The sequence below is a fragment of the Phyllostomus hastatus genome, unplaced genomic scaffold (assembly GCF_019186645.2).
Source record: "Phyllostomus hastatus isolate PE091 unplaced genomic scaffold, TTU_PhHast_1.1 phas_scaffold_345, whole genome shotgun sequence".
Taxonomy (NCBI): domain Eukaryota; kingdom Metazoa; phylum Chordata; class Mammalia; order Chiroptera; family Phyllostomidae; genus Phyllostomus; species Phyllostomus hastatus.
In genome coordinates this window covers 8510079-8525996 of record NW_025334024.1, presented here as the reverse complement: position 1 = coordinate 8525996, position 15918 = coordinate 8510079, and the positions used below count along the sequence as shown (strand labels likewise).

General features: G+C 46.9%; 1 protein-coding gene across 3 annotated transcripts; it reads right to left on the bottom strand.

Annotated features, from left to right (window-relative positions):
- Window positions 1-396: 396 nt before the first annotated feature.
- MAF (MAF bZIP transcription factor) lies at window positions 397-14736 on the bottom strand. 3 transcript variants are annotated; one of them, XM_045818502.1, is made up of 2 exons: window positions 12790-14736; window positions 397-457 (listed from the first exon to the last, which is right to left on the bottom strand). In XM_045818502.1, exons 1-2 carry the CDS (start codon window positions 13908-13910, stop codon window positions 424-426), a joined length of 1155 nt encoding a protein of 384 aa, XP_045674458.1. In that variant the 5' UTR covers window positions 13911-14736; the 3' UTR covers window positions 397-423. The 3 variants fall into 3 exon arrangements, with proteins under 3 accessions (XP_045674458.1, XP_045674457.1, XP_045674459.1); XM_045818501.1 differs by lacking the exon at window positions 397-457 and adding an exon at window positions 7938-8671; XM_045818503.1 differs by lacking the exon at window positions 397-457 and adding an exon at window positions 10532-12389.
- Between the last annotated feature and the right edge of the window lie 1182 nt (window positions 14737-15918).

Genomic DNA, 15918 nt, shown 5'->3' with positions numbered 1-15918 from the left:
GCTCATGAGGCCCAGGTACGGACACTGGCTGTTCAAAGTCAACCAAATTTTCTGACTTTCACGTGGAGGGACTGGCTAGCTCTTTTTGAGTGTCAGTAGAACGGAAGCTGGTTAAGACTACAGATCTGAGATTCACTCCAACTGGGTGAATTGCTCTGTACACCACACCTATGAAATGAAATAAATACGGAAATCCATGCATGCTGGTCACACATATTGCATCACTTCCCTTCACCTCGTATCACCCTTTATGTTACTTGTGAAACCCAAACACTGCAACTACTGAAACAGAGGTTTTCACACCCAAGGACCGAGCAGCATTCCTCGCGTGCTCGCTTTCCCCGTCATGGAAAACTCAGTAACACAAGCACATGCAAATCAGAAATCAAGATGTACCTCTTTGACTTCAGGCAACGGGCTTTTTCACATCACTGATGTAGAGGATTCCCTTGGGTACCTGATTTAGTAAATATATTAAAATAAACAAAGGGTCATTAATAACCACGCAGAGGGTTTCAGGGACAGTATGTTAAAGGCAGCCTAACTGTCTATGTATGAAAAGGGCAGAGTGAGACCCAAAGAAGAATGATCCAGTTCCACTTGCTTTGGCTCCCCAGCCTCAGCCCTGCCAGAGGAGGGGTTCCTATGGAAGGGAATGGCTCGGAATGCAAGGTCCCTTCCTCTGACTATGGCTCCCACCCCAGGGAGGCTGAGATAGTGACACCCACTGGCCTGGCAGTATGGATTGGCTTTGACGCTGTCCTTCCTTCAGAGAACGAAGTGATTCTGGGTTCACAGTGGGGGAGAATTTGAAAGGTCTGGGCTCTGATGGGTGTCTCTCAAGTGCTCACAGACTGCACACCCCTCGGAGCACCACACTGGTCCACCTCTCCCTGGCACTTCGCTAGGACATATCCTCTTCCATGTGCCCCCTCCTCCTTCATTGCTCTGGTCTATCCTGCTGCACCGCTGACCTTAATTGCAAATGTTCTCTTAACAAATAGAACCATTTAGATACCACCCTTTTATTTATTAACTTCCTCTGTTTAAATTAGTAGCAGGGAATGCTTAGAACAGTAATATGAAAATGAGGTTGCTTTAAAAAAAAAGCCTTTTGCTTCACAGTGAATAACAAAGCACAGTAATTCAAAGTAGTTAGCTTTCTACGGTTCAAAAAACCCTTATTGCTATTAGCTGTACTAATGTAAGTGGCAAAATAATTATCATTTACTGTGCGGAGTCCAATATTTTCCAGACAGCAGTTTAATAACAAAGCAGACCTGTCATTTCTCCCTATAGTTAGTCACACTGTACAAGTTCAGACTGTCAAAATATATTTAAAATCTAATTTTAAAAATTCAACATGGTTACAGAAAAGCTGTGTACAGTAATTGCGATAAACTAGGAAGTCGATCTAATTTTTTTCCAGCGTGATATTCAGTATTTTTCTTTAATCCTCCCTGCTTTTATTTGGATTGCTCTACCATTGGTGTGAATAGATACGGTACAGTCATGTACCTGCTAAAATCTGTATGTAGGCTGCATGGCTGAATATAGAATTGTTCTTTACTTAAATGTTCAATTACCACACCTCTGTGTCAAATGCCCTTTGTCTCAGGGCTTCGAGCCTGCATCAAAACAGATAAAGGATTTGTTCTCTTGTGTCTGCCAGAGCTGCCCCATTCACATTTCACATTAAAAATGCTCTTAAAATCTTACGGTACAAACTACTCTTCTTCATGTAACAGGATACATCAGTCTTTTGCCAAATATACTATTTCTGTGCCAAAAAGAAAGGGAAATAAGAAATATACTGAAATTATAAAACCTGGGAGGGTTATCAGTGACACCAGTTGTTCTCCATTTGAAGTTCAAATGGCTAATCTAAAACAAAAATAAAAACAAACTTCCCCGTATAAGTTTACTTTTTTTTAATCTTTAGAAACAACAGATTCTTTTAGAAATGCAAGCGAATGCTTAAAAGCTTAAGAGATTGTGGAGAGAATATTTTTGTAATTCCTTTGGGGCATTGCAAGCATATGTTAAGCTTCTGCAAGGAATATTTACATGAGATCATATACTTGTGAAGCATTTTTCAATTTTAGAAAAATGTTACAAAGCAATCACTGAACATAGACTTTGCAAAATGCCCCTTTGCCTTCCTGACCATCTCATTGATAGTCTCTGTTATTTTTGGAGAAAAAGAATCGGGCCTCATTAAATGTGATCTTTGGCATCTGGCCTGAAATCTCATAAAGGAGATGTCCTTTTTAGATTGTTGGTGTCATTTTGCTCAAGATAACCTCTCTTCTCTGGCTACCTGGAGAACCCGTCCTGTTATCAAGGCGTTTACTTTCAAAAACGAGGGGAGAGAGATCCTGTTTGCACACCTGAAGAGAATCCCAAAGACATTGTGGTTTCTCTGTTCTTGTTGCCTTCACCCAGGCTAGTCATGGGGGAAGGACGGTGGGGGCAAGGGGGTCTCCCGAGAAAGCGGGAGAGAGATTTTGGAGCCGGACCACTATGGTACCGTCCAAGCCAGATGTCTGCCAGCACTGCGTACCTAACAGTCAGATCTATTTACCTAATGATTATATAATATTTTAATAGCATAGGAATGTGCAGTGATTTTCCAAGGAAGATTTTAAAAGGTCTCGGTACTGTACAGTGCAGGGAAATAAAATGGACAGAGCACCTTAAAATGTGTGTCCCCCTGCTGCCTGGAGTCAAGCTGACTGGGGTGAAGGTTTATGGGAATATCTCGCTAAGACCAACGGTCCAGGCTAGGTTCTGCTAATGCCCACCAAACGGTACTGCCGTGCAGTTATTTTTATTTCATGGTGTGGGAACCAAGATTTATACTTTAATAGTTTCCCCTTTTATAATGTTACTTTAAAGTGTGCTAGAGAAGAAAGAAAGAAAGAAAGAAAGAAAGAAAGAAAGAAAGAAAGAAAGAAAGAAAAGAAAAGAAAGGAAGGAAGGAGAAAAACTGTGTCAGAGTCACTGCCTGAATACAGAAAGTGCCAAATATCATTTTTTTTAATTTATTGATCAGAGAGGTTTGGGAGGAAAATCAGTTTATTCCACTTATTTATGCATTCAATGGTTGGGTTGATTCCTATATGTGCCCTGATGGGGGATTGAACCTGCAACCTTGGTGTATCAGGGCAATGCTCTAACCACCTGAGTGAGCTACCTGGCCAGGCCCAAATATCATTTTAAACAGATTTAATCTTAGAATGATTACCACCGGTTCTGCCCCTGCCCCCAATTTCATCAATAAGGATGTTGGTATAATCTGACAATATAAAGTGTTTTAGATACTGAGATCATTAGCTTTTAGTTTTAGTATATTTATCTGAACATTAACGAATCCTTCCCTAACAGAAAGAAAAAGAAACAGAAAAAGGAGAGATTTATTTAAGAAGCCACAGTGATACCCGCCTAACTCTTCCACACTCCAAGATTTAAAAAGCTGAACATTCCTATAAGCAAAAGCCAGGCTCCTCTCTGAAATTAGTCCTTTTAAAGGCTATCCTCCTAAGACAGTTTCTGAGGGCCTGGGGTCCCACTGCAACCGTGTTCAACTTCGGAAGGCAGGCATGCCCACCGTGCTGGAGCTGTTGGCAAAAACTCTGATCAAGTTTGCTGGTCCTGCGTTCCCTTCCAGTGAGCATCAAACTACACCCCAGAAAATCCCAGCGCTATAAAGATTTTAAAACAGGCTTTCTGGATTTCCTTCTTTCCTTCCTTTTCTTTTTCTTCCTTTCTTTTTTTCTCCCGCTCTTTACTCCTCTAACCAGAGAGATCTGGAAAATGGGCCGGGAAATTAATAATAGAGTAAAAACCCAGTGATCCTGAGCCACGGGCTTATTTACAGAAGGTTCCTAGGGCAGCTGGCGGGTGGTGGAGAGAGGGGCGGGGTCCCAGGGTGTAGGGCAGAGCCAGCCGGGGCTGAAAATGTTCCCTCCCTCTTGCGCCCGCCTAGGAGCGCAGCAGAGCAGCTAGTTTTGATGTCCCTGGGAGCTCCGCTATAGCCGGGCAGTCCTCTTGGAAAACTAAAACCAAATTCCAATACAAATCCGGGTCCCATGCTGGGGCGCGGGCGCGGCGTGGCGCGGGGCCACGGGTGCGCTCGGTAAACTGCTGTTGACGCCCCCAGGCGCTGGGCGGTTTTGGGGTATCTGCGAAGGGCATCGCGCAGCTAGCTTAGGATCGCACCCGCCTCCTGAGCGCAGCTGCGGCTTTGGGGCTTCGGGCTGGGCAGGCAGGGACAACCCCATGACCTCAGGAGGCCGCTGGCACCCACCGCCACAGCCCTGCCTCGTGTCCTTCCCGTACTTGCGAGCCCTCCAGGGAACCCCCAGGGTGGGGAGCACACCTGGCCCTACTCTAACGCAGTCACTAGGGCCCCCTGGGGGCAGTGATGACCGGGGCTAATGGTCCCAATAGAGCAAGTACCAGTATACATTTGGGAGGCTGGTGAGTGCGTGTGTGTGTTTTGGAGGGGAGGATGCATAGAAACGGAGAGAAGGCGTCCTCCCTGCCTGCATATCCTTCATTCCAGGCTTCAAGATCCTTCCTTGGCCCCAGAAACTCCAGCCACTGTTAAACATTCCAGGTTACTCGTCCTTTCTTCTCCAGGGGCAGCTCCCAGGCCCTTCTCCCCACCCTAGCCTTTGTCCACACTGAACCTGGAGCAGGAGTGATTTAATGGGTCCAAGTCCTCAGCTTAGGTGACTGCCTTCGGAGTCTCTCTGATAGGCCTGGGTGACGGGGCATGGGAAGAAGTGCCAAAAATTATAGACAGGACACGAGGGTGGAACAGTGTTGAGGCAGTAAGAGGCCAAAGCCTGGGTACTACGGACAAGGGGGGCTTCTGTTAGTTAATACTCTCCCAGCCCCAGCACACCAGCCGGCGTCTCCCTGCTCTCTGCCCCTCGGGGCCTCCATTGGGACTGCCTATCATGTTGGGATCCTCCTGCCCACCTTCCTTCAGAAGAACCCCCGAAGGAGCCAGAAACCCACTTGTACGGGCCTCTGGAAGTGCCCAGTAGGTCCAGGGCAAGTTTGTGTTGCAAAGAGGATCTGCACCACTGACCGGACTTCCCGGCCCAGGAGGGTTCCCTTCACAAGCATCCTTGCCCCGGAGTCCCTCAGGACAGTGGTTTCCACTCCTCCCTGCCCAGCTCTACAGGGTTTCCTGGCTTCTTCTATTCCCCAACTGAACGAACTGGCCACAAGGAAAAGCAGCTCTTTGGAATTTTAGCTTGGAAACACTCGAGATTGGTGACCAGATTATTTAAAATACAGAAACTCAACTGAAATCCCCAGCGTACAGCTCACATCCAGGCCTGGGCTGGGTGGGGTGAGGGGTGTGGGGACTGAACACAGAACTATTTCCTCTCCTCCTCCTCCTCTTCCCAAACCTCCACAGAAACCCCTCCCTCATCCTCCCTTCTTGAAATAAGGGCCCTTTCTAGTCCTAACTAAAGATCCAAGAATCTGTGAAGGGAGGGATGTGATTTTGCAATCCCAAATCCTAGTTATAGAAAAAAAAACTGTTATTTAACGAAAAGAATGAAAAAGAAAATGAGTTTTCTGAACAAGGCGTGAGGTGCTCGGTAGATGATTATGATTTGGGCAAGGAGCGGTGCATTCCAATCCTAGCCTCCCAGTGGAAAACGTGTCTTGTGAGTTTCTTAGAATTGCCCAACTCGGCTGCAAACTCATATAAAGATCTGAATTCTGTAGGCTGTCGATGCATTCTTTCTGTCTCAGCCTTGTTCTATTGGGCACACTTATGGGAAACGCACAAAGGGCTTTCAAATGTAAACAATGAAAGCTGTCATGGGGCCATCAAACTTATTGTAGTGACCACATACATATTGGCATAACATGGCTGACTGGTCCAAAACATCACCACCCCGAAATCACAGGTTGCCATGTTTATAAATGCCCCCAAAGTTAAGACAGTAACAATTTCCCCAGGTTCGGGTTTGATCTCTAAAATGGTTTTCAAAAAGGAAGCACGTGTGAGTGTATTTGAGAGGCATAGATGGCTGAGTGTTGTTCGCACCTGGCATGTGAGTACTCTGGATCTGACTTTAGCCAGTAAGCAAGTGAAATTCAGGCTGGCAGCGGGGGTTATTCCTGGGACTCTTGCCTTTGAGATCCTCCTCTCCATTCTCTCTTGCTCCCCTCATTTCTCACCTCCTACAGATGGCATGGAGGACAGGGAGCCTGGGGTTTTGCTCCGCCTGCGTGCACAGCAATTTGACTTGCTTTGTTTTTTGTTTTGTCCCTCTCTAAAGGGTAAAGATGTTCCCACATTGTTGCAGGACTGTACTCCTTTATGCCCCGACAATCATGAGACAGCCTGGGAGACTGAAAGCCTCTCGCCCTGGCCCCTACCCCCGCTAGAGAAAAATTGCTAGACAGAGCTGGGTTTGTTCCGGAGCCTGGGCGGAGCGAGGCTTGGAGAGAATTCCCCTTTTCTGGGGCTGCTGGATGTCTAGATTTTGAAGATTTATATCGAAAGTGACAAAAGCAATGTTATCAGAAGGTGGGTTAAGGCCCCTGCTCTGTTTTGAAACCAATGCACAAACAAACAAACACTGAAACGGATGGCTGGGCCCTGGACCACCTCTCGGATGGCTGCTGTATGCCCTGCCTTGGACTTGGGACCTTGGACTTGGGACATCTTTTAAATTTAGGATGGGCCAAGAGTGGAAACAAACTTCAGGGCTTCTCTGATTTTTCCTCAACACAACAAGGCATTCCCCTCCAAATTACTCATTCAGAGTCCCGAGGAATAATCGGGAGTGGTAAAAAAAAATATATATATATGTGTGTGTGTGTGTATATATATATATATATATATATATATATATATATATATAACACATCACTATAGATAAAGCTTCCCTAAAAAAAATGAAGATCTTTCTTCAAAGAAAGGGGTAAGATTATTATTTAAAAATATACCTATAGAATGAAAAAAATCGCCTTGCAAATCAGCGATCTCAAGCTGGTGAGTCTGGCTCGCTCTTCCCTCTTATCGCCTGTTTATTTGGGGAGCAAGGCCCCAGAGCCTGGCTGCGTGTCTTACTGACACAGAAATCAGACGGCTGAAGGTTGTCACTCACGTATTTTAGTCTTCCGATCTATGTCGGTTAGTCTTTAACTACTGACAGGCAACAAATAGAGATACCTGTGTGGCAAGCAGACTTTTAAATTTATTGATTGGCCTAGAACACCGGAGGAGTGCATTTTATAAAGCCAAGAGTGTGTGAATACGGAAGTAAGTTGGCTTTGACAAAACCAAAGCGGCAACAGAAGCCTCCCCCGTACTGTACTTGAGAACCTCTGTGTGTGTCAAGCCACTTCGCTTATTTCGTTGAGGGCAATGCTAGGAATGGAGCTGCTGTGACAGCTGTGCCCATGTTTGTGAGGGTGGCTACCATTTGCCCTCTGCTCACCGCGCTGAGCAGTGAGGCTGGTGGTTTGGCAAGAGGAGATCCTGTTTAAGAACAGAAGGATCTAGAATTGAGGCTACTAAATAAAAACTAGTGGGCGAAAGGTATAAGGGTGAAAACATCAAGAGCATTAGGATCTAGCGTTCAGTAATAAATACAGAGTATTCCCCCCAGCAGCTGCCTGTGTTGAAAGGGGCCCAGGTGGTTATGGCTGTGAGACAGATAAATAAATATGATACTGAGACATCATTTCCTCACCAAGACCAGGAAGTGGAATCTCTGCCTATTTGATGTCAATCTATTAATGTGTCCGATACATTGTAAAAAAATTATCACATGGTTTTGAAAAAGGAGACATGCAAGGAATGGCAGGGAGGGGGATGGGAATTAAAGGGACGTGATTTTGTGAATGTTTGAGAACAGAAAAGGGAGAGGGAAAGAAAGCACACAAGGAAGGTGTGTATTTAACTTAACTTTGTATTTTGCCACACGTTGTTTTCATTTATGGCTGTGTCTGGTAAATGAACACATTTGACATCGCTCATAAATACAATACTACCTAGAGCCTACGAGAAAGCCAGGGTGCTGAGCCCCACTAAAGCTTCTGCCCACGGCATCTGCTTGGGGCAGGGGGAGTCAAATATATTTTTTTTCTTCTTAGTAGAATTATCTGCCAGAGAAACAATGAAGCGTGAAGAAGTACTATTTAGAGTGTTCATCTCTACATATACTTTACAAACGCTAGCTGCTACCTTCTGGGATACTTCCTTTCCTATCGATGTCCATGTATCTATCTTTTAAATTTCAGTGGCTTTTTAAAACTAACAGGGCAGGATGAAAACAATCACACCTATGCAGTTTCGTGCATCTTGAGCCAGAAGCACCAGTGCACTCTCTTATGGGTCTGTACAGACGACTCTCAGACAGGAGACATAGTTCATTGGTATGGAGGTTATGTATTTAACAACCTTCTTTAACGCAAACATTTTTCTTTAAAAAGGAGACTAGACAGAAGTCAGGGGCAAGCTGTATTCTACCACTGCAGATAATGCTACTACTACTGACAATGTATTTTTAATGCACAGTTCTCACATAAATTTCATTTCATGAATACACTGGTAAGTACGTGTTGCTGGGGCTTCCAAAATGTGGCGTATCCCACTGATGGCTCCAACTTGCGAGTGGGCTCAGTTCTGTAATTGGAATGAAAGGAATTTTAACACTATTTAGACAAAGACTCAAATTCAGTGTAAAGGGAAAGTAAGAGTTCCTAATATGATTTTTTTCTTTTAAATTTAGCGACTTACTTGTAATAGGGGCACTTACACAGGATTTAGGATTTCTTTGTTAAAAAAGCATGTATTTGTGTTCAGCACTCCACTCCCTTTTAAAGTTTTTAGTAACGATTATTTCTAAGAACGCCTTTCACTGGGCGCTAGCCTTTTCGTAAAGCCAGACGCCAAAACCCCATTTTTGCCAGCACCCCTCTATTTTGCCTGCTAATCTTTGGGGCCAAAGCCTTCTTATCATATTGAACTGCCTTGTAGGGTTCTGTAAAAAAAAAAGGCCTAATTGTTGCCTAACTGTATTTTTCTCCCAAGTCGCATTCTTCGTGAGATAATTGTGATAACTCTATCCTGAATGTCACTCTTATTTTAAAATTCGTATTTGCCTAAAAATCTGTCATCTGATGCTGAGCTTTTTGCATCAGTGGCATCTTCATTGCTGCTTCTTCAGGGGGTTGCTGCCTATCTCCTCCTTGGGATCGAAGAGAAGAAAAAAATATCTATGAAGCAGAGAACAGCTAACATCTAGCACACGGAAGTGAGTTTACTCTTAAGACTTTTGTTAAGCAAAATTAAGTGTGGATTTGGGAGATTATCTATACTGGCACGGAAAGGAAGGTCAAAATGTACAGGGTATGTGCTGTCTGTGAAAAAAAAAAAAAAAGGGGAAGGAAGACAAGATGATAAACCGGCCAGCACTCATCAGCGCCAAGCACAACCTGTTTTCTTCAAAATAAGGCCTTCAGTCAGAGTTGCAATATTATCTTTAAAAAAAAGGAACGGAAAATGAAATAAAACAAAAGTCATCATGTTTGGCTCCATTTTCAAAACAGCCTTGGCTTTCTCTAACATTCTATTGGTGTTCTAGGGGAAGTTGACCAAGAGTTGCACGAATTTGTGTCATTTTAAAATAGGTCAGTGCTGTTCGTGAAGGTAGCTCAAGACTTTCGGAATGATACACAGTATATTTTAGGGGGTAGATACCAATAAATCAAAGCATAGCCTTTATTCCATTATTTTTGGAGTGTATTTCATGAGCGAAGGTGATCTGAAATCATTACCAGCTTGTCTCAGTGGAGAAACCTCCACTAAGTGTTCACAGGGACATAGGATTTAATAACAGAGTTTAAACACAGAAAATGTACTTGGAGTTCCGTAAGTGAGGGGTGGATTTTTCTTTTCCCTACTGAGGAAAAATGACCTTCAAAGTTAAAACACAAACAACTTTGATTTGTCCAAAGTGTTGATGTTAAATCTTGTCAGGCCTTGCTAACAAGAAAATCATGGTGTGCACGGGGAAGAAGGGAAAATAATCAATTTCACCCCCCAAGCAAGAATCGCTGGTCTTTACCATTAAATGCATAGGCACCTAAGCCACCTCCTCCATGCCCAATTTTCCCGGCTTATTTCCGGCTAGATGGGCAGCAGGCTGGGTCAGACGCTCAGGTCAATGCTGAGAAGGTCCTGCTTTATGGCTGGGAGTTTTGTTTGTTTTCACCAGAGGGCAATGATAGCTCAAATCATTTAAAAACTGAAAACTTTGGTGGTGGTGTTAGGGGGGAGATTTGAGAGGTCATCACTTACATTTATATTAAATATTGCTAATTATTAAAAGGTACTGGCCTCCCGCCTCACAAAACGGCCTATGTTTCACTCTGAATTATTGCCTCCCTACTCCTCCATTAATCCTTCGTCTGGAGAAAAGGATGCATTTTACACTTCTAAAGCGGTGTTGGGCCCAGTTAAACTGTACACTAAGAAACTGAGTACAGAATCAAAAAAAAATGCAGTTTATTATTGTAGATTATTCTTTCTCTTGATATAACCAGAATTGAAAATGAAAGAAAAGCACATAGGAACATCACGCGTGGTTAGTTAGTAACTCAAGGTATAAAACAATTTTGCACAGCAAAATATGTAAAAGAAAAGTAACTGACAAGATTTTTTTATATTTATTGTGGTAAGATTTACTTTTCATTTTTTTAAGACAGGATGTCAGTCCCTGAAAATAACATTTACTGATTATTGCCTTGAAAACTGTGGATTTTTTTAAGTTACAGAAAATCCAGTTCTGCACCACAATACAACTGTAAAAAAATCTGCATCATTTTAAAACTGTGCAGTAATGCCATTTTTATAACTGCATAAATTTTATTAGCGTTCTAAACAGTTTTGCAATTTTTTTTGTATTATATGCTTGCAGGTTATATCTTAGTGCAATTCAGTCCCAAATACTTTAATTTTGAAAAAAACATACATTTTGAATGTAAAATACCCCTACAGATATAAACAGGGGTGTTTCCCCTTTTAATACTTTGGTTTTCAATACAGTCAGTGGTATAGCAAAGACTACACATACCCAACTTATATTTAAGTTGCAAGCACATGCTGTATAAGCTACTTTTTAAACAGTCCCCTTGCAAACTCTACCCCCCTTAACATCACAACAGTAAACAATTTAGTGCATCAATCTTTTAAAAAATCTACAGCTAAACAGACCTAACTCTTTCAAATTTATCTATAACATTCCTTTATCTGTAGCATACATTTTAACTGGGCTAACAGATTATAAAAACTAGAATTAAATTATATACTAGAAACCCATAGCATTCCACATTTGACAATGACCAAAAGCCAAAAAAAAAGATAAAATAAAAAAAATAAAATTAAAGAAACAAACAAAAAAAAAAACAACGGGGCAGATTTCTTTTTCTTAAAAAATAAATTTTAGACTGCTTTCGGCAACAGCACAATTTGAGTCCCCAAAGTGAGGTGTCATCTTATTAAAAAGAAAACATTAAGAATCCTTTAATGTGTGCCATGTCAAATTTTTACCCCATTCTGGCATCTTTGATAAGGGATGCCTTCAGTGCATTTACAATGGGAAGCTGAAGTTCTGAGTAACTCAAAGCAGTTTTGGAGCAGATGCAAACTTTCATGGGAAGAAGGCTCTAGGGTTGCACTTTTTCGTTCTGAACTCAAAGAAGTCATGAGGCAATAAAACAAAAGTATGAATGCCATGCCATACGTCTTCGAACGTCCATTTCCAAGCCAAAAGGAAAAAAAAAAGAAAAATAATTATACCGTACATGTCCAGCATGCAGGCTTTTTTTATTAATATAATGTCTCTTTTCCATAAAGTCTTTGAAACAGTTATCGTTCATTGTTGCTAAGAGAAAGTAGCAAGCATAATAATGCATGAGATGAGAATGAGTTTTTTAATGGCAGACTAAACTCTCAGATTTGGCATCATAAGGCCAAAACTCGCAAGTCACACCCAGAAGGTTGATGCAGGCTTGATTGTGGCAGGTTCATGAGGATTTTTCTCTATTTTAGCATAACAGTGCTAAAAAAAAAAACCCGATGGAACTCAGCACGCTGCAAGTCTCTAACATTTCACATTTTTTTTTTCCTTTGCAAGCTCAATCTCACATGAAGAACTCAGGAGAAGAAAAAAACTTAGCTCTTTTTTTCTTTTATCTCAGAGGAGATGGGTGGAGAGGGAGTGAAGGTGGAGGTTTGGAAAAAAGGGCAACACAGCAAGCTCAAAAAAGTAAAATTAAAAAAAAAATAAAGTCCAAACAAAATGAAAACACACACAGAAAATGGAACACCAGCTCATGAACTGAAGAAGAAAAAGAAAAAAAATATGTAAATGATGCAGGCTTCAAAGGTGAGCATGAAGAACTCTGCAGAGATCTTTGAACATTGTGCAAGGGGGGGGGAGTTAAAAAAACAAGCTACCAAGTTATGGAGAATTTCAGATTGGCAATCCATGAGCCAGACATCCATTCCCTCCCCAATTTAAAAAACAGCCACCACCACCAACCAGCTAGGAGCAGGGTTGTGTGTGTGTGTGTGTGTGTACGTGTGGGGGGGGGGCAAGTGGGGGGGGTGTGGAACTCGGTAGGGGAATGGGCAAGGTGGTGGCGAGCATGGCTCTGGAACTAGCAAGCCCGCACCCGAGTCGGACCCCCACGGAGCACTTATCAAGGTGGCTAGCTGGGATCGCGTGTCAGACTCACATGAAAAACTCGGGAGAGGACGGGTTGTCGCTGCTGGAGCCGTTTTCTCGGAAGCCGCTGCTCACCAACTTCTCGTATTTCTCCTTGTACGCGTCCCTCTCGCGCACGAGCCTGGAGATCTCCTGCTTGAGGTGGTCGACCTGCTGCAGCAGCTGGTTCTTCTCGGACTCCAGGACGTGTCTCTGCTGCACCCTCTTGAAGCGGCAGGACTGGGCATAGCCGCGGTTTTTCAGGGTCCGCCTCTTCTGCTTCAGCCGGATCACCTCCTCCTTGCTGACCCCGCGCAGCTGCCGGTTCAGCTCGCGCACCGACATGGTCACCAGCTGCTCGTCGGAGAAGCGGTCGTCGAAGTGCAGGCCGCCGGCGGTGTGGTGCGGGTGCAGGGTGCCCCCCGCCCCCGCCGCGCCCCCGCCGCCGCCGCCGCCGCCACCTCCGCCGCCGCCCCCGGCGCTGGCCGGGCCCCCGCCGCCCGTGCCGCCCGCGCCACCGGCCGAGGCAGACGCACTGCCCGCGGCGCCCGGCGCGCCGGCCGTCGGGTGGTGGTGGTGGCCGGCGGCGTGGTGGTGGTGGTGGTGGTGGTAGTGCGGGCCCGCGCCGCTCTGCGCAGCGGCCGCGGCGATCACGGCGGACACCACGGCGGCGGCGGGGCCCATCTCTTCACCGCTGCTGCCCAGGGAAGCGCCAGCGCCGGCCCCGGCCGCCGAGGCCAGCTGCTGCGCCCCGCGCGCGTAGCCATCGAAGCCGCTCTGGAGCTGGTGGCTGTTGCTGATGAGCGCCTCGACTGCGTCCTCGGGGCTGAAGCCCAGCGCCTCGGGGTTCAGCTGCTGCGGGTAGCCGGTCATCCAGTAGTAGTCTTCCAGGTGCGCCTTCTGCTCGCTGCCCGAGCCCGGGCTGGGCGCCGAGAAGCTGGGGGAAGGCGGCACCGAGCTGCACGGCGTGCTCATGGGGGTGGAGGACAGCGAGCCCCCGGCGATGAGACGGCCGCACTGGCTGATGATGCGGTCGGTCTCCACCGGTTCCTTTTTCACTTCAAACTTCATCAGATCGAAGTCATTAACATATTCCATGGCCAGGGGACTGGTGGGCAGGTCGGAGTTGCTCATTGCCAGTTCTGATGCCATTCTCCTGCCGCCGCCGCCGCCGCCGCCGCCGCTCCGCCAGATGGGCTGCAGGAGAGGGGCCAGCGGGCTGTGCTGGGTGGCCAGCGGGTGAGCCAGCTTGCCGGGCTGGGGCGCTTCTAGCTAGCGCGGCGGTGGCTGGCCCGAAACCTCCGAGCGCGCACACACCCCCCCGCCCTGCCCGCGCCCCCCGCGTCCGCCCTCCCTCCCCCCTGCTCACGCCAATGTGCTCGCTCGCCCCGGCCCCTCCTCGCCTGCTCGCCTTCGTGCGCGCCGAGCCAGCGGCTTCAGGCTCGGGAAGGTCCTCCGCGGGCTGCGGTGGCGGCGGCGGCGAAGCCGGAGGAGCCCGGCCCGGAGCGCGGCGTCCCCAGCTCGCCGCTCCGCTGCGCGCTTTGCATAAGGAGGGCTCGCCTAGCCGGCCGGGCTGCAGGCGGGGCGCGCGCGGCGGCAGCTCTGGGCTGTCGGCTCGGCTGGCTGCTGTCCGGGCGGCGCGGGCCTTGGCACGGGGGAGTTAACACTTCATGCTTCTCGCCTCCTCTTCTGCCTGGCTCTTTTTATTTTTTTCTTTCCTCTCTTTCTCCCGCGCGCTCTCTCCGTGCAAAGTGCAAGACAGAGGTGCAGCCGGCTGGAGGAAAGGGAGGGGGAGTTTAGTTCTTTCTTGCCTTTTTTTTTTTAAAAAAAAAAAAAAAGCAAAATTGCGAAGTCCTGGGGAAAGGCGAGGCAGAGAGCAAAAGGGGGGTGGCTGAGCCGACGAGCAGCCCGAGCTACAGCTCGAAGATGAAAAAAGATTTTAAAGCCTCTGATCCAGCAAGAAGAGTTTAAAGCAATTGCTGAGTTTTATAGCACTTGTGACGTCAGGCCCAGATGGGAAATTGACTGCTACTCCGGGCCAATGGGAAGCAGCAAGAGCGGCCGCGATTAGCATAATAGTATAGAAACAAGGAAACTTTTCCGAGCTGTCAATCAGGGCCCAATCAGCTGACTGTCAGCTGGGACGCACAGGCTTAACCCTTCCAATGCCGCCGTCTCCCAGGGAGAGAGCAAAACCAGGCGCAAAGTTTGGTGCAAGAGGGGAAAGAGTTTTCCAGAGGGGCTGCAGGAACCCGCGAGGATCGAGAGAACGGTTTGCTTTACTTCGGAGTTCGACAGAGGCCTGCCTTCCGGAGCCCCAGCTGGCCCGCTATTCACTCTGCCTGACTGCCCTCCCCTGCCTGCCTCGGTGCCCAGGATTGTGAATTAGCCTGACAGCCTTCCCTCCTCGCTCCACCTTCGGCACCCAGGTGTCTGCCTCGGGGACCTTCCTTTCCCCAGCCTGGCTGTGCCCGGAGCTCAAACTTGCTCCCAACTCTTTGTCCCTCTCTCGGTCCCCGCGCGCGGAGTTGCAGGCGTCCCGACTGCGCGCAGGACACTGTTCAGCTGCCCTGCGGCCGGGGTGGTGCGGGGTCCGCGGACCAAGTCCGTTTTAATCACCCTGTTTTATAGGAAGTGAAATAAGTTGTTCAGGGGCCATTACGCTCAGGGACAGGCTGCTCGCAGACGTCGTGTACCGTACCTAGGGGGTAGCGAGCGCCTACGAGAGTCAACTCCGGGAAAGCTCAGAGTCAGGTCAGTCCCGCTCAGCCCTCCGGCTTCCGACTCTGGCTCGTTTGACCTTTGAGATTCATATTCATTTCTCTCTCTCTCTTTCTCTCTCTCTCTCTCTCTCCCCCCTCGTCCCCTGTCACTCACACACATTCTTACACACACATTCATACACAGGCTCAACCACCCCTAGGAAATCTGACCCCTGTTTATCAGGGTCCACGCGCCCTTTGCACTTTTACGTTTCACTAATTGTCTTATACTTGATCGTGGAGAGGAACTAGGGGGGGAAACAACACCCCAGACTTCGCAGCTCCCCGCGAAGGGTTAAATTTTAAACCGCGGTTTCTCGGACAAGCCCGGAAACCCAGAGTGGGGGTGGGGTGGGGAACTGCTTCTCCCCCTCCCCGTTGCAGATGCTAATAACTGT